Consider the following 24,562-nt stretch of genomic DNA (forward strand, 5'->3'; position numbering starts at 1 on the left):
TGAACAGAACTGAATCAAGAGGGCTTAGTCATCACTGCCAAATCAGGGACACAAGCCAAAGGCTGGCTGATGAGCAGGTAAATAGGTAAACAGACAGAACAAGCAGGGTGGAATAGTACTCAGCCATGGAAAAGGAAACAAGGTTTAGTATATGCCACAGCATACACAAACCTAAACGTCAGACGTGTGGTATAAGCACACAGTGCAAGATGTCACACACAGGAAATGCACAGAACCACACATCGGCAAGCCAGGGAGGCTGCAGCCTGTCAGGGTGGGGAGCAGGGAGCCAGTAGTTCATGGATAGGGACCCCCTTTTGAAACACGAGAAACACGCTGTGGACCTAGACAGGGGTTGTGGCTGTGACATATCCACGGTAGGACTGTTTTGTGTCCCCATGCCCCCCAGACTTTTGCTACACAGCCCACACTAGCCTTTGAACTCAAATTCCTCCTGTCCCTGCCCTGAGTGCTGAGATTACCAGTGTGTGCGCCAGACGTAATCTATGCAGTACTTGTAGTCACAGGGGCCCCTCATGTTAGGTGAGCACTGTGCCAGCTGAGTAGGCCAGACCAAACACACGGGAGCTGTGTCCGAGCGGGGCCACCAGTCTTCAGCCTGTGTCTTTGTGTGTGCTACGGGTGTGTTTGGGGCCTTGGAGTACTTCCCATGTCTATTTCATGTTCCGAGGCCATGACAGCCCTACCTACTGTGCCCCCAAGTCTTTATCCAAGGCATTCATTCAGGGGCTCACTTAGTCTAGTCAGGGGCAGCTGGAACAAGGATACCAAAACCCCCAACAGCAGGTTTTGGGACCTAGCTCTACAGGTCCGTCATCTGGGTTTCAAGCTCAACTATGGTTCCACTGTAGGTCTCTAGCAGGGCTGACGCCAGGTGTCCCACAGAGAGCAGCCCAACTACAGAATCCTGTCCTTCCCCTTTGAACTCCTCTCCTGATATCTGGGACCATCTCCCTCATGAACCAGAGTGGCTGTGCCCTGTCTTTTGAGATCCTATGTCACAAAATAATGGGACTCCAAATGCTGTCAAAAAAAAAACCAAAACAAACAAACAAACAAACAAACAAACAAACAAACCAAAAAACAAAACAAACAAAAAACCCAAAAACCAAAAAACCCAAACAACAACAAAACCCCCCAAACCCAAAAACCCTTTGAGGTACGCTGTGCCAGGAAGTAAAACAGGTGTCCTGTGACAGAGGAGAGCAGGGCCTCCCCACAGGGCCTCCAGGGTTCAGCTGGAAGGTGACACAGATCTGTGACCAGAGAGGGAGGCGGGCAGACGGATGAGGAGGAAGAAAGCAGGTGGCAAGGTACTGGGGTAGACACGGACTGGGGTCTCAGGTGACACAGGGAGGGGTGGGAGGGGCCAGGATGGTGGCCCTGGGGCTGCTAAGGTGGGCAGGGGCCTCTGCTTGTCTGCTGCATCTCTGAGTGGTTTCCCAGCAAGAGGCTGACACATGTGCAGTCAGATAGGACACTTACTGACTGAAGGGCCGTGGGGCCTGTACTCCGGATGCCCGGGAGAGCTGCTGTGGTAACATAGATCCAAGCTAAAGTGCCCGAGACTGAGGTCACCGATGTCCCTATTGCTCTGCACTCACTTTGGCCCTAGAGGACTTGGGTGACCCCCTAGCTCATCCTCTCGTCAAGTGTTCGTCTCTTCTCGAGTCCTCCCGCAGTAAAGTAAAACCAGAGCAGAAATCCGAGCAGCTTGTAACCCAGTCCAGTTAGTTACACCTACAGGACACCAGCTCGGCTGCTGCTCGTGACCCCGGCAGGTGGGGGTGGGATGAGGAAGGGTGGTTACGCTTGAGAGTCTGCCTGGACCACAGGATTCTTTCAGAGATTTAAAAGTTCTGGGGCTCATCTGAATGTGACCCCAACAGGAGTACCTCCCCCTCCTCCCCCTGCTCCTCTTCCTCCTTCTGCTCTTCCTCTGCAGTGTTGGGAATGGAGTTCAGGGAAGGCATGCTAGGCAAGTGCTTTACCCACGAGCTGCATTTCCAGCCCTGTTTTACTTTTCTTCTGAGACAGGGTCCTGCTCAGTTACCCAGGCTGGCCTTGCACCAGTGATTCTTTGTCTTGGCACCCGAGGACCTGGGATAACAGGCCTGAGTGGCAGCAGGAATCCTGCAAACCCTATGTGATTCTAGCTGGTTCTAGGTTAAGGTGCTAGCTAGCCTGGGAACTGACCTAGCCCCACTTCACCAAAGGACATGTCAGGGAGGGTCCTGCCCTCCGCCGAGGAAGCTGATCTTCGAGACTTAGCCACTTACTCAGGGCCATGGAGACTTCTGTGTGGGCAAAGCTGCACTGGTTATGTGGAGTTAGTACTGCTACCTTATCGGGTATGGTTGGGGGAACAAACAGTCTTTAAGGAAAGCTTTTCAGTGCACCTTCCCTGCAAACCGCTAGAAAATTCTTCTAGCAGTTGTTGGCTGAGCAGGGGAAGGCCTAGAAAACACCACTATTAATCTAAGTGGGTGAGACCAAAAGCTGGGCTGTGGGCATTAAGACACTTGAGAACTTAGGACCCAGTCAAAGCCCTTGTCCATTCATCTTCCAGGTACAGAGTGCCACACAGCAGGCTCTGGTCACCCACAGCCGAGCAGAACTGGCGGGCTCTGTTGGAGGAGCGCTGACAAGAAATCCATAGCTCATGTCACCCTGGAACCTGCGTGCGATGTCAGCAGTGTCTCGTATCTTGCAGCCCTGAGCCAACGTCTTAGACCACAAACAGATCTAGTGGGGTCCCATATGACCTGGTTCTTTTCTGTTATCACCCTGATGTTCCCATCCAAGAGAAAAGTCTTGGTGAGGTGCTCACAGCCTGTCTCAACATGGAGTCCCTTTAACAGAGGGGACAAGTCACAGAACTTGGTTAAATCTGAGTTAAATAGGTGGGGTTTGGAGGAGGGTGCACAGCTGTGATCTTGTCACAGGATGGGGGGAAAGATAATCTAGAGTACAAGACCAGCCTGGGCCAGACAGTGAGACCCTCTCAAAACGAAACAAAACAAAACAAAAAAAAAACAACCTTAAATCCCCCCAAAAAACCAACCAACCAAAACAAACCAAAACAAAAAAACAACCCCCCCAAAGAACCAAGAAAACTCCAACAAACAAACAAAAAAACAACCCCCAAAGAACCAAAAAAGCCCAACAACCAAACAAAACAAACAAACAAAAACCAAACAACCAAAACAAAACAAAACAAATAAAACCCCCCAAACATAAAAAAAAACCCAAAAAATAAAAAACAAAGACATGAGGGCTGGGGGCCAGGGGTGGCTGGCTCAGCTGGTAAAGTGCTTGCCTTACACACAGGAGAATCTGAGTTCTAGGAACACAAGTAAACAAATAAAAAGGAAAAAACTGGGAGCTGGGCAGTGGTGGTGCACAACTTTAGTCCCAGCACGTGGAAGGAAGAGGCAGGCAGGTCTCTGAGTTCCCGGATAGTCAGAGCTATACAGAGAAACCCTAGGCATACTGATGTGGACACAGTAGTGTGCACTTATAGCCTCAGCTGTGGAGCAGCAGAGAAACAAGAATTTCAGGGGCTTGCTGCTTGCTGGCTGGCCAGTCTCATCTAATTGGTGAGACTTTGGCCAGTGAGAGTCTCTGTCTCAAAGAATCGCGGTGGGCTGGGCAATGGCGGCACACACCTTTAATCCAAGCACACAACAGGGAAAAGCAGACGGATCTCTCAGGGCTAGCCTGGTCTACAGAGTACGTTCCAGGACAGTCAAGAGTACATGGAGAGACCCTGTCTTGAAAAACCAACCAACCAACAGAACAACCCTCACGGTGGACAGAATCTGAGTGTGCTGGCTTGTTCAATGTCAACTTGACACAAGCTACAGTCATTCTCTTAACTAGCGATTGAAGGAGAGGGGTACAGCCTAGCCTATTTGGGTGGTGCTCTCCGTCCTTGGGCTGGTGGCCCTGGGTTCTATAAGAAAGCAGGTTGAACAAGCAATGATAAACAAGCCATCGAGCGGCTCTCAGGGCCTCTTCGTCAGCTCCTCTCTCCAGGTTCCTGCCCCACTTGAGTTTCTGTCCTGACTTCCTTTGATGATAAACTATGATGTGGAAGTGTAACCTGAATGAACCCTTTCCTCTCCAGGAAGAGTAACCCTGACTAAGACACTGAGGAATAGTGCCTGAGGTTATCTGGTGGTCTCCATTTGCAGAAACACATGTGCATACACTTACACAAGTATACCCAAAACCACACAAACACACACACACACACACACACACACACACACACACACCACATACCACCAAAAACCAATAAAATCCCAATGCAAGCACAACCTCTGGCACTCCAACGGCTTGTTCTCGGGGTTTGCTTGGAGCTTCTGTGGTATTGTTCATTTCCGGGCACATCGGCAAATTTAACCATGACTGTCTAAGGAAGTGAGTCTGTGCTCTAGTCTCTGGCACCTGTGGTCTTTGCAGATGTCAGCAGGCTGAGGATTTTGTGAGGTCACCCTGGATCAGGGTGGGTCCTCATCCCATGACTGATGTCTTTAGGAAAAGGAAGGATGATGAGGCATGGAGACCCAGGGCCATGTGACAATGGAGCGAGAGCCTGGTGAGTCAGCCATCAGGACATTGAGGCTGGCAGAGCATGAGAATCTGGGAGAGGCATGGACTAGGGTCTCTCTGGCCTTCCAGAAGGTGCCAGCTGAGCTGAGCCTGAACTTGTGGGCCCTGCATCCTGCTGGGAGCATGTGAGCATAGCCTGGCGCCGTGGCAGTGCAGGGTCCTCTAGTCTAGGTTTGACCTCCAATTTCCATATAGTACGTTGAGAAGCTGAGTCTAGCACACTGGTGTCTGTATCTGAGTGCAGCTGCTAGCAGAAGGGAGGCTGAGAACGAGGGTGGGGCAATCAGAGGGGGGGACAGGGCCCAGGTGCTAGGCCGAGGGCAGAACCTGGTAACCTAATGCTTTAATGGTTATGGGCTCTAGCTGTGGGTAAGTCAGTGGTAGTCTGAAAGAGAACCACGAATAGGGCAAGGCTGGGACATGATGGCCAGCCTGGGGGAGAATGAGGCATGTAAGCTTCCTATCGGACATCATGTACCCCTGAGTGAAATCCTGGGAAACCCCAAGTGTCATGTGATGCCAAACTCACCTTCCTCTGGAGAAAAGCACATTAGGCCCAGAGGGTTTTTTCCTAGTGTCCTGAATAGCTGAGAAAAAGCACACAAAGGCAGAAGGGGCTTTCCTTACCTAGCTGTTTGGGACTCGGTCTTCCCCTCCAGTGAAGGACTTAGATTTTGGGCAGTCGGGATGCTGCCAACTGCCCTTACCTGCCCCTCCTGTCTGTAGTGGGCAGATCTGTCACACTGTGGGGACACAACAGAAGAATGGAAAGTGCCTGGCCCCCAGCCACTACACCAGCCACAGGGAAGTGCTGCTTGAGATTAGTCAATTTTCCATGGTAACAGATTCCAGAGAGGATCAATTCATAAAGGGTCAGGGAATAAGTGCTTGGTTTGCAAACATGAAAACCTGGGCTCAGTGCTCAGGACCCACATTTTTATATTTTAAAAAAAGGTGATTAGGGTAAGGTGACACTGGAGTGGTAGAGAGAGGATTCCTGGAGTTTGCTGCCAGCCATGCAATCTAGCCAAACCAGTGAACGCTAGGCAAAGAGGCAGAGTTTTGTCTCAAAACAAAACAGCAAACAAACAAACAAAACCAACAACAGGAGAATGACCTGAGGAATGATTACCATGGTTGACCTCTGGCTTCCACCTTTCACATAAATGCATGTTAGTTCTCTCTCCCTCTCTCTCTCTCTCTCCCTCTCTCCCTCCCTCTCTCTCTCTCTCTCTCTCTCCCTCCCTCCCTCTCTCTCTCTCTCTCTCTCTCTCTCTCTCTCTCTCTCTCTCTCACACACACACACACACACACACACACAGAGCTTTCATGACTGACTAGGAGTCACCTAAGTCCTCCAACTTTGAGGCTACCTTCCTGCATTTACTTATAGTAAATTCCCTTTCTAGACTGAAGCTACCAAGACATACAAGTGCCCACATGCCCAAAGCAGGGCTGCTGTGGGTCTGAGGGAGGCTGGGAGACTGGGTGGTGCTGGTAGCAGGAAACAACCAGTGCCAGCCACACCCCCATGTAAGGTGGGTTCTAGGCTACCTCTGGGCCCAGCCAGTGCTAAGGGCTCTCAGTGTGGCTACTGCATACTGATGACTAGGACTGGGGTGTGTGCGTCTAGTTTAGGACTTGAGTTCCAGATGATTCTAACATGCATTAAGTCTGGGAAGTGCTGCTTCAGCCTTTCCTTCCTGTCCTAGCCTGAGGACCTGAGCATATCTGCCATGCAGATTTCAGATCCCCCTCTCTTCTCATTCATAATAGGGGATGGCACGAGGTAGGGCTCCCGGACCCTCCTCTGGGTCTCTATACTAGAGGCCTTGGTGCTGGACTTGGAGATCCAGGATAGGCAGGGAGATAGCTGAGAGCCCCCCCCTCCCCCGGCAACTATTGTTTCTGGCCTCTGCCATCCCGAGGCCACCACTGGCTCCCCCAGGACCCCCTGTACTCCTTCCCCCCTCTCCCCGACATCCTTCCAGCAAGTTCTTCCTACAGATTGAGGCTACATGTCCACAGAGCCAAGCGGAGCTGCTGTGGGGGAAAGAGGCTGATGGCCAGTGGTGAGCAGACTCCAACCCCCTCAAAGAACCTCAGTGCCTTCCCAGGCCCAGACATCATGGCTGGACTTCCAAGGAATTAAAACAACCACAGTCCAGAAGGGGAAGTAGGCTCTGCTGGCCATCAGTCACAGGGCTGGGCTTATTTCTCCTGCAGAGACTAAGTATGAGGTCGAGAGTGCCCAGCTTCTGGCTTTGCTCTCAAGACTCTTAGGGCCCTAGGCATTTCTGGGATAGGTTCAAGCTGGAGCAGAAGTTATAAAGAACCCTGTGATTCTAGGCCTGGGGATTTCCACATTGGTGTGTGCAGGCACTGTGATCACTGGTGGGAAGCCTATCCTGGTCCCTGGGTCTCTGAAGCCACAATACAGTGGCTTCCTGCCCTTATCCTGACAGGCAGGGGCACACCAGCCCATAGCATATGTGTAGAGCACCAGGCTTGAAGGAGTTGAGGCAGAGCAACCCAAGATCCTGTCCCCCTTCATGAGGAGGCCCTTCCCAAATAGGGCTGCTCCCGGAACTGCCACAGCAGAGCTGAGGACGTCAGTGGGGTCTCTAGCTCTGTATCCCAGCTGAGCAATGTTGACAGGTCAAGGCATTTGATGACCCTCCCTGTAGCATAGCCTCCACCATGGTGCCAAGGAACAGCAGGCCTCACTCCTGGGCCATTGGTTTTGCTTTTTATTGCCAAGTTTCAAATTACAAGAAAGTTCTAGCTTTCATTCCTCCCCTCAGGTTCAGTCCCCACAGAGTATGAGTCCTGCTGGCAGGCGCAGGCACTTCCCTGGCCGGACCCTCCCAGCTCAGCCTCCTTGCCCCCCTCTCCCCCCTTTTTCCTCACAGCTTCAGCTCTGAGGGAGGGAAGAAACATTTAACCTTCTGCCCATTGTGACTGTGTGAAATATATTTATTGCATCTACAAAAGATCAGACTTGGTTTACCCACGCCTTATGTACAACAGCATTTCAGAGGCCACAGAGAAAGCCAGTACCATCCTTAGGATGCAGCCAGCCAGCTTCTGGCAATGCAACTGTCTGGGTGGGTAGAGCAGCAGAGAGGGGTCAGCTCTGGAAGCCTCTTCCACCACTTCCACCAAATAAGGAGCTCACTGCTACACTGAGTCTGACCTGTGGGAAGTGTCCCACATGCCTAAGACTCCAAAAAGGAGGAGGCAGTACTGTACGTCTCCATGGTGACCATCAAAGCTAGGGTGAGGGATTTAGAGGCCAGCTCTGCTAGTCTGCCCTGGGGCAGTTGCAGACTGGAGGGTGACCAGGGCAGACATAGAATGCATGGCCTGGGAGATGGGACAATGATTTTGGAGGCTGACTCTGGGACCTCCAGGTCAGGAGCTGTGGGACTACTGGACCTGGTATCCCTTAGTCCTACTGAGACTCAGTGGGTTCTCACTGGCTAGGTCTGTCTGGAGAGCACAGCTGCCAAGTTAGCAGAGTGCTCCTGAAGACTGGGTTGTATCCATTGCCACCAAGATTTAGGTGAGAAAGTGTCCTCCTTCTGGGTCCCGAGGTCCTGTTGCTTCTTCCAGGACCCCACCCTTCATCAGCAATGGGTCATAACTCTGGTCATAGGAAGTCCATCTTTGCTCACCTGGAGGTATGTCTTAGGCTCCTGGCTGCAAGAACCCTTTGGGAGCCAGCTGTGGGGACAGGCTTGTTATTGGTGAATTTTACATAGCAGCTACCCTCTCAGGGTTTGCTGACCACCTTGGATGCAATCTTTTCCCTTCCTTGAAACCTCTGGATGGCAAGAAAGAAGCTAGTCACAGAAGGATGGGGCGACCTGTACAGTATGGGCTTTTCTCTGAAGACCACACTGTAGGGGGGAGAGTCACTTGAATTGTATAACGTTTACGCTGCCCTAGCAACTGTCATTTCAAAACCCGTAGTGTACAGTTGTCCTAGAGACAGGGATAGCCTGCTCCTTTGTCTACCCCTCCCTGCAAATGAGCAAGAAACAACCAAGGTTGGCTGTGGGGTCCAGAGAGCTCTAGTTCTCCGTGGCCATCACTCTCCTCTCTTCCCAGGGGCTAAGTGTCCTACAGCCCTTCTTTGCCAGGGCCTTTGGGGTGGCAAGGGTGGTTCACTTCCTGACCCAGCCTTCTGTTTCAGGAGTGCTTTTAAAGACCAGAGAAGCCAGTACACATGGGCATCACTACCTTCCCAGGGCCCCTTGGAAGACTGAGCATTGGGGCTTGCAGTGACATCAGCTAACAGAGTGTCAAGGTCTAACGAGGAGTAGACAGTGACACATGTCTGAGGGGTACCCGTGTATCTCTCCTTTGATGGATACTGAAACTGTGAGGCCAAATCTACAGGAGAGCCATAGAGGGCATTGCCATGGAGCCTGGGGTGGTGACCTGGCTGGTGAACACAGAGGAAGGCTGGGGCCACATGGGACAGATCTGGTCCTTGCTGGCACATGCCTAGAAATATGGAGTTTTCATAAATAAGCTGTGTGGTGGCAGCAAGGGAAAGGATTGTGTGGGAAAGGGTGGGATTCTGCTTTTGGTCACCTGTTTTGCAGCTGGGCCCCTAGCTGGGCATCCACTTGCATCTTGGGAAGCTGATTACATCTGAGCATGACTTTCTGTGCCTTAAATCCTTTGATTCCTGTCAATGGATCTTTCTTGGAGGAAGAGAGAAGGAAGAGAAGGTGGCATCCTGAGCAGGGAGCAGAATCATCAGGTCACGTGGGAGCAGAGGCTTCTGGCCTCCTCACCCCATGCAACCTGAGCATATCCAGGTCTCTCACTTGGTTTGAAAGTGCCTCCGTGTTTCAGGGAGAGGCTTCATCATCTCAGAGGCTTGCAGAGTTGGGGAGAGAGAAAGAAGAATCACTCAGGAAGACGGAGGATGCGACACCCACAACTTCAGAATAAAAACATGGAGAAGTTCTAAGGATGGGAATCTTCACAGCTGACACTAATGTGACTCCGAGCCTTATGGTTGAGGACTTTTTTTTTTTTGCCCCTCCCCCAAAATAGATTCTTTTAAAATAAATCTCTTCATCTGTTTCCCAAAACAGAAATAAATAGCCCAAAGAGATGTTTACCTAGGTTTGCATCTCCACAGATTTCTATCCAAAGTAACCTTGTCCGCTTCTGTGCAGACTGGGAGAGAAAACAGAGGAGCTGCCTGAAGGAGGGAGCCAGTGGGTCCTGCCCCTTGGGTCAGGGCCCCAGACCCCTCTGAGGTGGCCAATGCCATGTCTGTCACAGGAGGCTGTCGCTAGGATCCCAGTCCGCTCAGCAAGAGGTCAGAGCAAACGAGTGCTTGCTTGGTGTCTTGTAGGGAGAGGTATAAAGGACAGTTTTCAGGGGTGTGGAGAATTGTGGGTGTTCCCAGTGTGTCTTGCTGTCACAAACTGCACAGGGGTCCCTGCCAGCGGGCCACACACACAAAAGGAGATTTCTGGTGCCCACTCAGTGCTCTGTGGGGCCCGCAGGCTCTGGGCTTACAGCACCCTCAGCTGGGGTCTCCGAATCTGCTGCAGCCATTGCGGGGAGCTGGGAGATGCCAGAGAGGGCTCGAAGGCTGTGGGGATCGACGGGGGGGACAAGGGTCAGCGACTCAACACTCAGTGTGTCAGCAGTGTCCTCGTAGAGCAAGGAGATGGTGGGCTGCTGGGCGGGGAGGAGGCTGGGGGACAGGTGCATGGTCTCCCCTTCAGAGCTCCTGGCTGACGAGTTCTTGCTGGGCTTGGAGTTGACATCTACTTCATTCCCAATCACTGACTGGTCTAGGTGAGGCTGAGGCTGTTCTGGAGTTGTGGGGGCATCTGGGTGGGAAGGAAAGAGAGATGCTCTCAGCTACAGTGACAATGTACTCATCTGGCTCCTGCCACTCCTGCACTGTACCGAGGTGGAAAACCCTGTGGGGAGACTGCTGGTATTAGGGGTATGCCTGTTCCACCTACTCCTTGTTGGAACCCAGAAGACTCATCTAACTTAGGCCTAGGGGTAGTGCGTCAGGGCCTTGGATGCCTGACTTGTGACAGCAGGGGAAAAACTCAGGCCTTGTCTGAAATCAACATGTGAATACTGAAAGTGAAACCTGGCCTGGGCGGGCTTTGTGAGTCTGGACCAATCGCCTAATGGTGAACTTGAAACTGAAAGCAAACAGGTTGGGGTACCCACAATTCCTGGCTATCCCAGATGTGCATCTGGGATACTTGCCAAGGAATCCAGTGCAACAGATTTGTTTTTTTTTAAAGGGGGTAGGGCTTTCTAGTTTCTAAAATCCTGTACTGCTGTGAGCCTCTGCCTTCTGCAGGCACTAAGCTAGCACACACTAAGCAGACGGGCTTGCCCAGGGCCACTACTGAGCTAGCCTCCACAGATATAGAATTTTGTTGTTGTTTGTTTGTTTTGTACTTTATTAGACCTTTGGTTAGACTGTGGATAGGTGCAGGCCACTTGCTTTTCTTTTTTTTTTTTTTTTTGGTTCTTTTTTTTCGGAGCTGGGGACCGAACCCAGGGCCTTGCGCTTCCTAGGTAAGGGCTCTACCACTGAGCTAAATCCCCAGCCCCTCCACTTGCTTTTCAAAGCTGTCAGTCAGGAACGTGTGGCGTGGCGCTCGGGGTGGGGGAAAAGCCATTTAGCACTACAGAGGCTGGGCACTTTAAGACCCTGAGAGGAGGTGCTAGGAATGTAGCTTGGCGGGACGTTCACATCTGTGTGGATTCTAGGGTTAAGGGGCCTCAGCAGAAGATGGCCATCATTCAGCTGTATGAGGGACTTGGGGCAGATGGGATATAGTTTTAGTTCAATGTTATTCTGGTTGACTTCATTTTGTGTTCTCAATTAAGCCAAAATAAAACAGAAAAGCAAACCAAACATAGAGCCAGAGGATGGAAGAATGAAGAACAGAATAATACCAAGCAACATGAGGAATGGGATGGTGAGAGGGGAGGAGCCACAGGGGAAGGAGAGCCCGCGGCTCGCCCAGCACATGGGGCCTTCTTTTCTTCTGGGCTCTGAGAAGATGGAAGGGCCCAGTCAGTTCCTTCTAAGAGCTTTCATTTTGTTTTTTGTTCTGCTGGAGATGGAATCCAGGGCCTGAGGCTTAATGCCAGCCAAATGTTTACCACGGAGCTCCTTTCCCCAGCTGTCCTTTCTTTACAAAGAGGAGGGAGAGAGCAAGCAGTGTAGAGAAAGCCACAGGGAGCGGCTCTAAGCCCATCCTTGCTTGGGCGCTGTGGGTGTCAATGAGAATTGGTGCAAAAAGGGACAGAGGTGTGAGCTGAGCTGGACTGCTGTGCTCACGCTGCTGTTGCCCCCTTCCTGACTTGTCTCATCTACGAGTGATGCTTGGGAGCTGGGTGGCCTTCTGCTCAGGCCCCTGTTGTGACCTTGCGTGACCTCCGTGTCCAAGCGGCACTGAGCAGCACAGTGACTTCTATCAAAGTTCTGGAACAGGTCTGAGCCTACCCTACCTGGGAACTCCTCCATGAGGGGTTACGGCGAGGCAACTTGGAAACGACTCATGCTGCATTGTCTTGCCATTGGTGTTGAAGAGCAGAAACATTGCCTTCCTGGATTCTTACCTCTTTCCTGGTTCACTAGTGGGGCTTTTGCAGATGAGAATTATTATGAAGGTGAGAAGACCATGGTCAAACCCACCATCAAATCCATCACAAAAGCAAAACAACCAACAGCCCCGCACACAGGAATGGCTGCCTTTAGAAAAGTGGCAACTTAGGGGCTGGGGATTTAGCTCAGTGGTAGAGCGCTTACCTAGGAAGCGCAAGGCCCTGGGTTCGGTCCCCAGCTCCGAAAAAAAAGAACCAAAAAAAAAAAAAAAAAGTGGCAACTTTTTGTTAAAAGCGCTGTTTTTTCCACTTTAAAAAATACCCCTAGGGGTTGGGGATTTAGCTCAGTGGTAGAGCGCTTGCCTAGGAAGCGCAAGGCCCAGGGTCCAGTCCCCAGCTCCGGAAAAAAAAGAACCAAAGAAAAAAAAAAAAAAAAAGGAGCCGCAGGGAAAGCCCAGAAAGGCCATGCTCTGCTAAAGGTGACTTGCTGGACTTTGGCAACTCTGCTCTGCTGAGGCCTCCAGACCTGAAGGCTGCATACTTGGGCACGGGGAGGGAGAGGGGGCCTCAGCAAGAATGGCAGCTATAGTGAGCTTGTGAACCCAGGAAGGTTCCAGAGCCTCCAGCCTCTGCCTATGAGAATACTGGGAAGCTGAGCCCCTCAGATGTGATCTGCAGCTTTAGGGCAGGACCTCTCTGGTCTGTGTAAAGTCAGTGATGGCTACCAGAAATGATGTGGGCTGGTTGTATACAGGCTGGAATGGCAGGCAGGAGCTGTGGGAAGGAAGGAAGGAAGGGGTCCATGTAGCAAGCTGATGTAAAGCTCCGAAGGTCAGCTGGGAACGGAAAGCCAAGGGGAGGGCTGTTGCCAACACACTGTCAGCACATGGACATGTCAGCAAGCATGAGGGAATGTCCCAGGATGGTAGCAGCAGTGGGTCTGACAAGGAGAGCTGGCTTACTTCTTCTGGTGATGCTTACAGTGATGGGGGCACTGGAAAGATGGCGCCTCCCAAGGAGCAAACTTTGGGCCTGGATGCCAGCTGCATCTGCTCTTTGGCTTTGGCCAAGGCCTGGGAAAAGCATCCTAGGCTGCCGTTTACAAGCTTTCAATTCCCTAGTCGATAGTGAGTGGAACTGCAGGGATTTGTGTGGACGCATGGGACATGGCCTCCAGCTCAGGGCTGACTCTGGAGAGGCTACCCTGAGCCTGACTGACTGACTGTACAAGTGAGACTCTCTCCCGAGCCTGAATGACTGTACAGGTGTGATGCTCCCCTGAGCCTGACTGACTGTACATGTGTGATGCTCTCCTGAGCCTGACTGACTGACTGTACATGTGAAGCTCTCCTGAGCCTGACTGACTGTACATGTGAAGCTCTCCTGAGCCTGACTGACTGTACAGGTGTGATGCTCCCCTGAGCCTGACTGACTGTACAGGTGTGATGCTCTCTGGAGCCTGACTGACTGTACAGGTGTGATGCTCTCCTGAGCCTGACTGACTTGACTGTACATGTGAAGCTCTCCTGAGCCTGACTGACTGTACAGGTGTGATGCTCCCCTGAGCCTACTGACTGACTGTACATGTGTGATGCTCCCCTGAGCCTGCCTGACTGACTGTACAAGTGTGATTCTCTCCTGAGCCTGACTGACTGTACATGTGAAGCTCTCCTGAGCCTGACTGACTGTACAGGTGTGATGCTCTCCTGAGCCTGACTGTACATGTGTGATGCTCTCCTGAGCCTGCCTGACTGTACAGGTGTGATGCTCCCCTGAGCCTGCCTGACTGACTGTACATGTGTGATGCTCTCCTGAGCCTGACTGACTGACTATACAGGTGTGATGCTCCCCTGAGCCTACTGACTGTACATGTGTGATGCTCCCCTGAGCCTGACTGACTGATTGTACATGTGTGATGCTCTCCTGAGCCTGACTGACTGATTGTACAGGTGTGATGCTCCCCTGAGCCTGACTGACTGACTGTACATGTGTGATGCTCCCCCTGAGCCTGACTGACTGTACAGGTGTGATGCTCTCCTGAGCCTGCCTGCCTGACTGTACAGGTGTGGTGCTCTCCTGAGCCTGACTGACTGACTGTACAGGTGTGATGCTCCCCTGAGCCTGCCTGCCTGACTGTACAGGTGTGATGCTCCCCCTGAGCCTGACTGACTGACTGTACAGGTGTGATGTTCTCCTGAGCCTGCCTGCCTGATTGTACAGGTGTGGTGCTCTCCTGAGCCTGACTGACTGACTGTACAGGTGTGATGCTCTCCTGAGCCTGACTGACTGTACAAGTCAGGAGGGACTGGCCTGGCAGAGGACATTAGGGAAAGGAAGCTGAGAACTGGATTGCATGCTCTAGGCCCAGCTTGCCCGCCCTGCTCGTGCCGACCCTGTTTCACGTGGCAGGAATACTGTGGGCCCGTGGGGGCTCCTGAAGGAGACATGCCTGATTTGATTGTGCGTGAGTTGCCGTGACAGCTGTTGGTCGAAGCACTAAACCCAGTGGCCGCCGTGACTGTCGGCCTCCGACAGGCTGAACACACGCCGGCGTCCTTTCCTGCCACTCCTGACTAGAGGGAAAACACAGCGACAGATCATAGAAAGCCTGTAACAATGGAACTGCGAAGGTGAGGTGGAAAAGAAAAGGACACAGCAGCGACGGACACAGCATCAGCAAGAGCAAAGGAAGAAGGGCTGTGGCTGCAGTGGGCTAGCGCTCAGCTAGAACCCAGACTGCCAGCCCACCATGTAGACAGGACATGTCCATGCTGTCCCCCAGACGAGCCAAGGTCAGGAGATCTGAGAAACAAGTTGTTCATTTATGCAACCTCTCTTTCTTTTCTTCTTTAGACAGGGTCTCACAGTCAAGGCTGGCCTCAGACTCTGCTCTGTAGTCAAGGAGAACCTCAGACTTCTGATCCTCCTACCTCTACCTCCTGAGCACTGGGGTTACAGGCATGTCCCACGAGGCTTGGCTTATGTGGCACTGGGGGTGGGATTCAGACCTTGTGCATGCCCGGCAAGCACATGGCTCTAATCTCTCGTTCTCGCAATTTAGAGACAGAGAAAGTTTAATCCTGTTGCAAAGATTTGGGTCACTGATAACTTCTGGTCTTGTCAGAGAAACCAGGGGACAAAAGGACAAAACTGCCTCTCAGTTTTATCTGGGACCTGCAGAAAGATGGAGAACTCAGAGGAAATGCCTGCAGGAAGGAGGGGCGTGGTCAGAGGCTCAGAGCCCGGCCAGAGGGAACGAAGCATTTCTGATCCTGGGGAGGGTGACGTGGAGATCTGCTTCACGTTTTAAGTAAATCCTGTATGCTGGAGCTGACACCTGCCTTAGACTCACAGTGATATCTGGGAGAGGGATGACTTAGAAGGTCCCACCTTGGGAACCAGGACCAGGGCACAGAGCAGGAAATGGGGAGACTAGGCACTGGTAGATAAGTGGGAATGCACAAGCTGGATCAGGAACAACAGGAAGGACTCACGGTGTTCTTGGGGTCGTGGTCTCAGAGACAAACTCTAAGAGGAGAGCTAAGAGTAATGCCACAGAGCGAGCATAGCGGGAGCATGCAGAAACACCATGCCAAGGGGGGTCCATTTTATGCTGGGTGTGTTTTACCACCACCAAACACACACACACACACACACACACACACACACACACACACACACACACACACGCATAGAAAATCAGAGAAAAGATAACACTGCCTCCTTGGAGTGTCTGCCCTTAAAGGGCTATGGAGTAGGTTATCGGAACCTCAGTGTAAAAATCAAGGATGTGGGAGGAAGGGAGCCTGGGGAGGGAGGTCAGGGAGGCCCTCATTCTTGGCTAGAAGCCAGCCCTTCCTTTTTCCTGTCATCCCTTGGGGTAGTGGCTGCAGTGCACAGGGTGATATTTACACTTCCAAGGGCACCCTGACCTCTCTGGCATCATTTCCAACAAACACTTTCTGTTTTCTGCCTCAAAGAGGCTCACAAAGAAACTAAAACTGGCACATGTGGATGCCAGATATGGAAGGTACACCATGGGGTCAGTGTCTGAGGAACAATTCCTCATCAGGGCTCCATGGAAACAGGCATCCAGGCCAGTGTTATGTCAGTGCTCTGACAGCTGAGGTAGGGACATCAGTCCCAGGCTACACTGATTTACATGGTAAGGCCTGTCTCAGAGATACAACTCCACAGAGTGTAAGCGCATACAACTGGGCATGCCATTGAGTGAGCATGCTCATACATGTGCACGCAGCACCTCGGGGTGCACAGGGCACTGGGCCCACACTTTGTTCTGACAAGGAGCCCACTGACTCCTTCCCACACTGCTGCTTTTGATTTCAACTTCTGAAAAGTACAGTGTTGCCCAGCTGCTTTTCTCACCAGGGGCTGAGGCTGGCCATCTAGCTCAGTGTACTGTGAACCACTTGGTCCCTGTAAACAGATAAAGAAGCAGTGAACGCTGGCCACCCAGAAGCACTTTTGTTGAAGTGCAGTGGAGCAGGGGGTCAAGGCAGAGGCCGCAGTCTCAGAACTCAGAGGCAGAGGCAACAAGATCACTTGGGCCAGTCTGAGTAACAGGGCGAGATTAATCGCAAAAAGTAAGAAATAAGACACAAGAAGGAGCAATGGGCAAACAGACAGAGTCTGACTGGGTACTGGAGCAGGCCACCTCAAGTCCTTTTAGTGTAGCTTTGATAAGCTAAAGCTGACCAGGAACACACAACTCACTGACTGGTTCCCAATCAGTCTGGGATTCAGTATGGGCTCTCTCTTAGTTTGGGGTATCTGTGGGCTCCCAATTTGAGCCCTTGTTAAAAAGTCACTTGGAACATGCTTGTACGGCAGAAAGGGGATATAGCAGGCACTGTTGGTATGGCACACTGACTACTAAGGGCATCCTTCCTCCTGGCTGTGGTCCCAATCTGTGCTGGGCCTGTAGGCTCTAAAGCCACTTCTGGCCAGAGGCCTTGGCCATGAGGCACAGGAGCTGTTTCTCAAAGACAGGCTACTTCCCTTCTGCGCTCGGAAGGGCGGGGTTACAGGGAAGCTTTAGAGAGGTGAGGACAAGGGTTCTACTTGCTTCCAACAAGATAGGGGGATGAACACAGGCAGACCTGTGTGAGTTTCAGACGTTTGCCTAGAAAAAGACAGCACAGTGAGGAAGATCCAGGGAGAAGCCTGAAGGAAACCAGGGAGAAGCCTGAAGGAAACCAGGGAAAGGGCCCATCTAGCAGAGGAATTTCTTAGTCAAGTCTCAAGGCTACCTACCAAGATGGGAAACCTGCACCAATGATACCCGGGAGCACAGGCTAAAGCCCCCCACAAGAAACTGAGAATGCCCATCCTGGGGATACATGTGGGTCTCTTTCAGACCCAGACAGGAAGTGAGGTCAATTAGTAGGACAAAGCAGAGGCACAAGTAACCCTCCCGGCCTTTGCCTGTCTCCTGCTCAGTTTGGGATAGCCCTGAATCAGAGGGGAATGTGGCTGTCTGGGGTCTGTGCTTTCCTCTGACTGGAACCCTTAAGGCCTAGTCATCTGCTAACTGGACTAAGTGAGTCCCAGGCTTGGTAAGCTGGGCCCATAGGCAACTGTGTCCAATAAAAGACGCTATAAGGCAACATCTGACCTGGGTCCATGGTATACCCCTGGGGTACCCAGAAAGGCTCAGGGGCCATGTCCCATATTCTGCTGGGTTGTCTTAGAAGGCAGAACATGGCTGTAGGGTCACCAAGGCTAGGGTTCACATTTGGACTCTCCCCCTTGCTGATGGCTGCTGCATGGTAGTGAAGTCATGTGATCTGTCAGAACTGTTATGTTTTCTAATGGAGGAGAGTAGGGAAGGCCTCAGGGAGTAGGAGGTACATAATGCACCCAGGCAAGGTGCCCACACCTAGGAGGATGTCTACTGGGATGCCATGCAGGGTATACATGGGGGTGACCATGTGTGGGCTGGGAAGGAAACCACACTGACCATGGTGTCCAGCCCATGAGAAATGTCAGAAAAGGATGAGAGCCTTCACGAGCTCTGTACACCGTTTAGACTAGTGCAGGGCGTGTCTGTTACCTGTGCGGTTTCATATGCCACTTGTATGCCATCACTTCAGACACCAAGTGTTTCATCATTTTTAAGAATGTTCCAATCTGCTCTTCTGGCTGTTTTGAAAATGACGGAACAGTATTGGGACCCAGAGCTGCCCTATCAAATTACTACAGCCTTGAGCCAGCTGTATTTTTGTGATGTGCCCCTTGTATAGGTTTGAGTATAATTTTGAGCATAGCTTGGAGCAGCCGTGGGAAACTGGCCTCTCACTGGCATTCATCACTACTTCCTCAACAGATAGCTGACCTTGCAGTGGGGCACTGGTGTCTCTGAGTCTCTGGAGTTTGCTTTCCTGGCTTCCAGGAGCTTGACAGTTGCTCTGTACTACGCAGCTCACTGGCCCTGGGAGGTTCGGCAATGCTGAGTTAGTACCATGCCCTCAAAACTACCAGGAAGACAAAGGGACTCTCGGCAAGGCCGTGCTGTTCCTGCTGAGCGGCAGCAGATGTGCTGGATGAGGTGGGAACTGGCCCCTCAGGTTCATCAACGACCAGTTTCCCAAGAGGACAGTGCCTCTAGTTGGTGGTGGCAGCCCTTGGCATGTCGGCTATTCTCTGAGTCCTAAATACTGGGCTACCACTTAGAACTAGTGTCAAACTCTGACACGTGGTGGAGGGACCCCGTCCCCCATGCCCCGGAACTTTAGCAGTCCCTTAGCCCAGCGTGGTAGGGATAGGTGAGGGGAACAGTCTGCCTCGGCCCGACTGCAGGAACAAAGTATGCATCTGGCTCTGGACCGAGGGCGTAGCCTACATGGAGCACTGAGGTGGAGATACTCATGGGCTCCAGGAGTCTCTATGTCTCAGGGCATTTGATTCCCTCCCCGAGAAGGAAGCGTAGCTCTTGGCCAGGTCGGCTCTTCCAGAAGAGGTGAGCGATTGTGGAGTGGACAGAGGCGGATGTGTAGCCAGGGTCAGGCTTTTACTGTCATGTCACATAAAAACGGGCCGGTGTGTCTGCCGGGATGCAGTGAGAGGGAGCAGGCACCACAGGGTCCTGACCATCACTTATTCACGGGAACTGCCTGGCCCTCTGACAGCCAGGCTAATGGCCCTGGATTTGTGAGACTCAAAGACATGTTGTTGGCAGTGGTAGGGATTGGGGGCTGAGGAGGCCAGGGCAGAAATAATGCACATACACTCGAGGGATGATCTGGACAATGTAAGGCTTCTGTTGGTTTTAGTTTTAGGCAGAGAAGTGTGTGGCTACCTGTTCACTTAAATGTTGGCTCTGCCTCCTTAAAAAATGGAAGAAAGGTATGTCTATACTGTGTAAAAGACCTTCTGTCCTAGGAGTGCTGGCAAGCAGGGGAGTCTGGGCTCATACGTAGATACAGAAATGTGCATATCAGCAAGTGCATGAACATGACACATGATATACAGCCCTGCACTCCTGTCCTAGAGCAAGGGGAGACCAAGAGCAGGAGTCCCCAGAGCTGGTCTTAAAGCATGTTCCCTCTGCCTCTCCCTGTTGTCGCTAACCTCCAACGGGAGGGAGTCCAGAGGTCACTTCCCGCTAGCCTGGGGGCAGGGAGAGGATCTGACAGTGCACTGGAAGAGCTCCAGTGAGCTGGGCTCGGAGGTGACCTTTCCTGCTCCTGCCTTGGGACATCAACAGAGGATGGGAACAAGTACCTTGTGGGGATAGCACACTCAGGCATGGGTACAAGGTGACTTAATCCACTACCAGGAAAGGAAACTGAAAGCGAGGGAGGGAAGACACTGGCCCCTGGGGTGGGCACAGCACCATGGCCTTTGCCTGACATGTCCCCCCATGGCTCTTCACTCCATAATTAAACAAGAGGATGAATGAGTGCCCAGTGAGAGGTGCTGGGCAGGGCTCTAATCAGACCTTGGAGGCACAGAGAAGGGCACAGAGAGGGGACAGGCTAGAGACATGGGGACCCTGCAGATCATGGGACAGTGCTGCTGGGTGTGAAGCCCTGTACTGCCTGGGGACACTGGGCTTACTCCTATTTCAGCCCTGCCCTTTGGGCTGTGTTGGGGGCCATGCTAATCAGGAGCCAAGCCTGATGTCTGTTCCCTGGGACTTGATGCGGAACCGAAACGTGTACAAGCTGCTCACAAGAGCCCAGGACGAGGCAGGTGGAGGGGCTGAAGCGTGATAGTCCTACTCTTCTTTAACAGACTCTTTCTATGGCCTCTGAGCATGTTAAAGGACCGCAAGAGGTGACCTTGCTCTGTCCTAGTGAACTCCCTAACAAGTGGTAGGGCATGCTCCTGGGGACATCTAGATAGCACCAAACACTGAAAGAAGAAACGTGTATGTTGGAGCCCAGCTAGAAGGGACGATTCTTCCTTTTCCCAGGCTTCACACAGTCATCTCTGAGAGACCTTCCAGATGACACACACAGAAGTGATGGCATGCCACGTAGGCTAGGCCTAGCTGGTGCCATTCCTTGTAGCTCTGTGGTCACAGTAGAGCAGACCAGCCAAGACAAGTGTTAATGCAGCTGGTGGGTAATGCCATCTTGCTCAACCATAAAGAACACCCCTGAGTGGCAGTGTCTTCCAGACACGTGAGGAGGGGCTGTGGGTCAGAGGTCATAGCTGAGGCAAGGGGTCACAGAGTCCCAAAGGGTCTCCCAGAGCCCCCACGTCCCACGGCCAATACCTGCCGGGCTCTGAGTTGCTGAGGGTGCAGAGGAGGAGCCTCCTGAGTCACAGTGGCTGGTGCTCCCGCTGCCACCGGGGCTCCCGCTGGCAAATGGTGGTGAGGGCGATGACAGGGACGGAGAGCTATGCTGGTTTATGCACTGGGCCACAGCAAAGCCTGCAAGACAACAATGCAACACCATCAATTAGAAGAGTGCTGGTCGGCTTTGCAGGAAGGTCACCTCCGTCCGTACTGAGCTGAGGCACTGGGAGGCCAGTTTTTGCCTCAGAGGCAGCATGGGGGCTTTAATGTCAAGACAACTGTACTAGGCTTTTCTCTGTGTGAGCCTTGGCATGTTTGCCAGAAGGAGCTGGTCTCTTTGGTCAGGGGTGTGTGTGAAGCTGCTTCCAGAAACAGCTGCCACTGACCAGGCCAAGGCCAGGCTCTGGTGCCTGCTGCCCCCATCACAGCGGCCAGATATGCTTTGAGGTGAGGGTATTACAGAGACCAGCAACTGAGGGCCCTGATTCTCCCCTCCCAGAACCCACTCTGCCTTGGCAGTCCTGGCAGGGCAGGCAGGTTCAGGAGTAATGAGGGCTCTGCTAAAGAGCTCAGCGACAGTCACCAACAGCCCACCCCAGAGTCACTGAGAGATGTGGAGGCTCTGTGGTTTGTGGCCACACAATATGGGGAGGGGCCTGGCTCCCAGGCGTAGAGATACTTAGCTCTGCGTGGTGAAACCCACTTCTCAGCAGCAGGTAAGTGGCCTCTCAGTCTGTTTCTGGTTGTTCACTCTCATAGCCTCAACCATGGGGAAGATGGGGAGATGTGAGACTTCCCAGCAGCCCCGGCCCAGGCAGGGTGCATGGCAACTGCCCGTTAGAAGTGCTGAGTGGAGGACGACTGAGCCATAATGGACATTTGACTGCTCTTGCAGACGACTCACATGACAGCTCAGAACCCCACTTGAGCTCCAGTTCTAGGAGGTCTCAGGTCCTCTTCTGGCCTCTGCAGGTACCAGGCACACACATGGTATACAGTCATGTAGGCAAAATAACTCATATAAATAAAGTGTGCTGATGCCTTTTAATCCCGACACTCACATTAACAAGGCAGAGGCAAGCAGGTCTCTGAATTTGAGGCCAGTTTGGTCTACATAGTGAGATTTTTGTCTTCAAAGAGAAACAAACAACAAAAACAAATAACCTGAACCCCAAAGGGCCTCTCTATGACAAAGCTCATGTCCCAGGAGCTGCACCCTGATGTCCCGGGAGCTGCACCTGCCTCAGGCTTTCCACACCGGAGCTTCTGAGCTCTTACATTCCGCCCTCCCAAAGGGCTGATGCGTCTGACTTTATTCTCTACAAACACGAAGACTCCCAAGGAATAAATCCGTCAATCATCCTGCCGGCCCAGGCAGAGTTGTGGGCTCTGCCTCAGCCCCAGGAAGGAGCTGGTGCTCTGCAGAGCACACTGCCTCTGCCCCTCCACCGAGAAGCTGTTCTGAGGTCAGGGACAAGTCCTTCAGAGAAGGGGTACCTTGACATCACTGGCTACTCACAGTGAGCACAGTCAACCTCGCTGGCCTTAGCCTTATCTTACCTCTCCTGCACTGCCAGAACCTCCAGGTCCAGTTCCCACTAACACTTCCTCCAGGAGGCTCTCCAGGACTACCCTTCTTTCACAGAACACAGGAAGGTGGAAGGTGCTGGCCTGTGTGATGGCAGATCTGACTACATTTGGAATCACTGTGGGAACAGCTCTGGGCCTATCTGTGAGGGAGTTCTCAGAGAGGGAAGATCTGCTCTGAACATGGGCAGCACCAACCCATGGGCAGGGGTCGGAGGCTGAATAAAGAGGAGAAGTCAAGAGGAGCTCCAGCATTCCTCTCTCAGTTTCCTGCCTTGGGTGCAATACGACGGGCCACCAGATCCTCTGGTCTTCCGGCTTCTCCACCATGATGGTCAGTATCCCCTTAAACCATGAGCCTCCATCTACTTTCCGTAAGCTGCTGGCCACAGCAGCACAAGAAGTAACTAACTCATGGAGTAAAGTTTTAGGAGGACAAAGTTTTGGAACTCGGTTTAAATGCAGTTGGCCTACAAAGAGGAGAGTCGTTCGTTACCATGGAGACCATGTTGCCTGAAAAGCACAAAATGCTGTGCTTTGGTTTTCTCTGGGGGCAGTGTGCTTGGCCCCATGCAGTACAAAGGGTAGAGACACCAGGGGCAGGTTCTTGCCCCTGGGAAGCTTACTGTTCATGGGGGATCCAGGCAAGGCCCTGCACCTCCTTCCTCCCTCCCCTCCATCTATAGATAGGACCTCCTGCTCTCCACACCCCTTCCCTGGAAACTCAGTGGTACCTTGCATGTGGCCAAGGAGGAGCTATTTATATAGCTCATGAAGAACTACTGTTATCAACTGACCAAGCTCACTGATACCTAGGGCCAGGCCCTAGGGGCAGGTGACATGTGCCATGGCAACAGCAGGTGGATGGGGCCTGGTGGTCAATGCTTGCTGCCCTCACCTACTGTATACCTCAGATGACTGTTACAGAGGGATTGGCAGCATCACCGGGCTCCAGACCCCATGAGGCTGCACTGAGAGGCTGATTGACTGGCAGGAAAGGCCGGCAGAGGAAACACAGAATGCCTGACAGACCCTAGCATTGCTCTGGAGAATTCCACAGGGACAATCAGCCACAGCTTTGCAGTGAACTTTACGGCTGCTCACTTCTTAATCACATACAGTGGTAAACCCCTGAGTTTACAAGCTGTTTGCTTGCCTCAAAAATGAATTGCCCTGTAACAAATCAAAATGTCAGGTGGCTTTTCCCAAGCCGCCGATGTCTCACACGTACAAACAAGCTGGAACGGTGCTGGAACAGTGTTGCCACTGAGTTTGGTGTGCTCCTGAACAAAAGTGACGAGTGAAAAGCTGGGGCCCTGGGGGTCTGTCTCTAAAGATACAGGGACATATTTAAAGTGCTGTTCATGAGGGGATGAGCAAGGACACTAACATTCTTTGCTGGGTGGGTGGAGCTTAGTGGCACAGCCCTTGCCTAGCATATGTAGGTTGCTCTTTTGAAAAGAAGACAAAAGGAAGTTCACATGTAATGCCTACCAGGAATGGCCTAACATACAAAGGTCGGATAACAACTTGCAGGAGATGGCTCTTTCCTTCTATCACTAGGACCTGGGCACTGAATCAGCGGCTCGTTGGTTCCAACCTTGTCATATTTTGCGGGATTAACTGAGTAGAGGCACTGAACATGTATTTCCCTCCCATGTTGCTGCTTAAATCCCCCCTCCCTCTCATTCTTTCTGTATATTGTAGTTTCAGGGGGCTCTCTCCCACACTAACTTGCTCTACTGGGGGACTGGGCTGGCACTGGAGAAAACTGCAGGTGAATGGCAAGGCTGAACCCGGGACCTCAGATTTCTTACTTCATCCCAGCAAGGCAGTTCTGGATGAGCTAACTACAACAGGGATGCCAGGGGCCTTCTGGGTCTGTGTCAACCCACAAGGACTGCCAAACACATAGGCACACAGGCTCCCCCGGGTCTTCTATGCTGATGA

General features: G+C 52.2%; 1 protein-coding gene and 1 long non-coding RNA gene across 14 annotated transcripts in view; one reads left to right on the plus strand and one right to left on the minus strand.

Moving 5' to 3' along the window:
* Positions 1 to 1,204: 1,204 nt before the first annotated feature.
* On the plus strand, positions 1,205 to 3,815 carry LOC148002749 (uncharacterized). The gene is made up of 2 exons (XR_015631413.1): positions 1,205 to 1,334; positions 2,591 to 3,815. It is a non-coding gene; the product is annotated as an uncharacterized LOC148002749 (long non-coding RNA).
* Positions 3,816 to 7,365: 3,550 nt separating this feature from the next.
* The window catches only part of Clec16a (C-type lectin domain containing 16A), a 195,747-nt gene continuing 178,550 nt past the window's right edge, over positions 7,366 to 24,562 (minus strand). For 4 of the 13 annotated variants that reach the window (XM_087570110.1, XM_087570109.1, XM_087570108.1 and 1 more), the window contains 3 exons: positions 21,002 to 21,160; positions 14,708 to 14,831; positions 7,597 to 10,505 (listed from right to left, as the gene is read on the minus strand). In XM_087570110.1, the coding sequence (XP_087426236.1) occupies positions 14,755 to 14,831; positions 21,002 to 21,160 (236 nt within the window). In that variant the 3' untranslated portion in view covers positions 7,597 to 10,505; positions 14,708 to 14,754. Of the gene's footprint in view, positions 10,506 to 14,707; positions 14,832 to 21,001; positions 21,161 to 24,562 lie in introns of all 13 variants that reach the window. The other 9 variants (XM_087570106.1, XM_087570104.1, XM_087570103.1 and 6 more) reach the window with 4 other exon arrangements.

This window comes from Rattus norvegicus, chromosome 10, assembly GCF_021556685.1.
Source record: "Rattus norvegicus strain SHRSP/BbbUtx chromosome 10, alternate assembly SHRSP_T2T, whole genome shotgun sequence".
Classification (NCBI taxonomy): domain Eukaryota; kingdom Metazoa; phylum Chordata; class Mammalia; order Rodentia; family Muridae; genus Rattus; species Rattus norvegicus.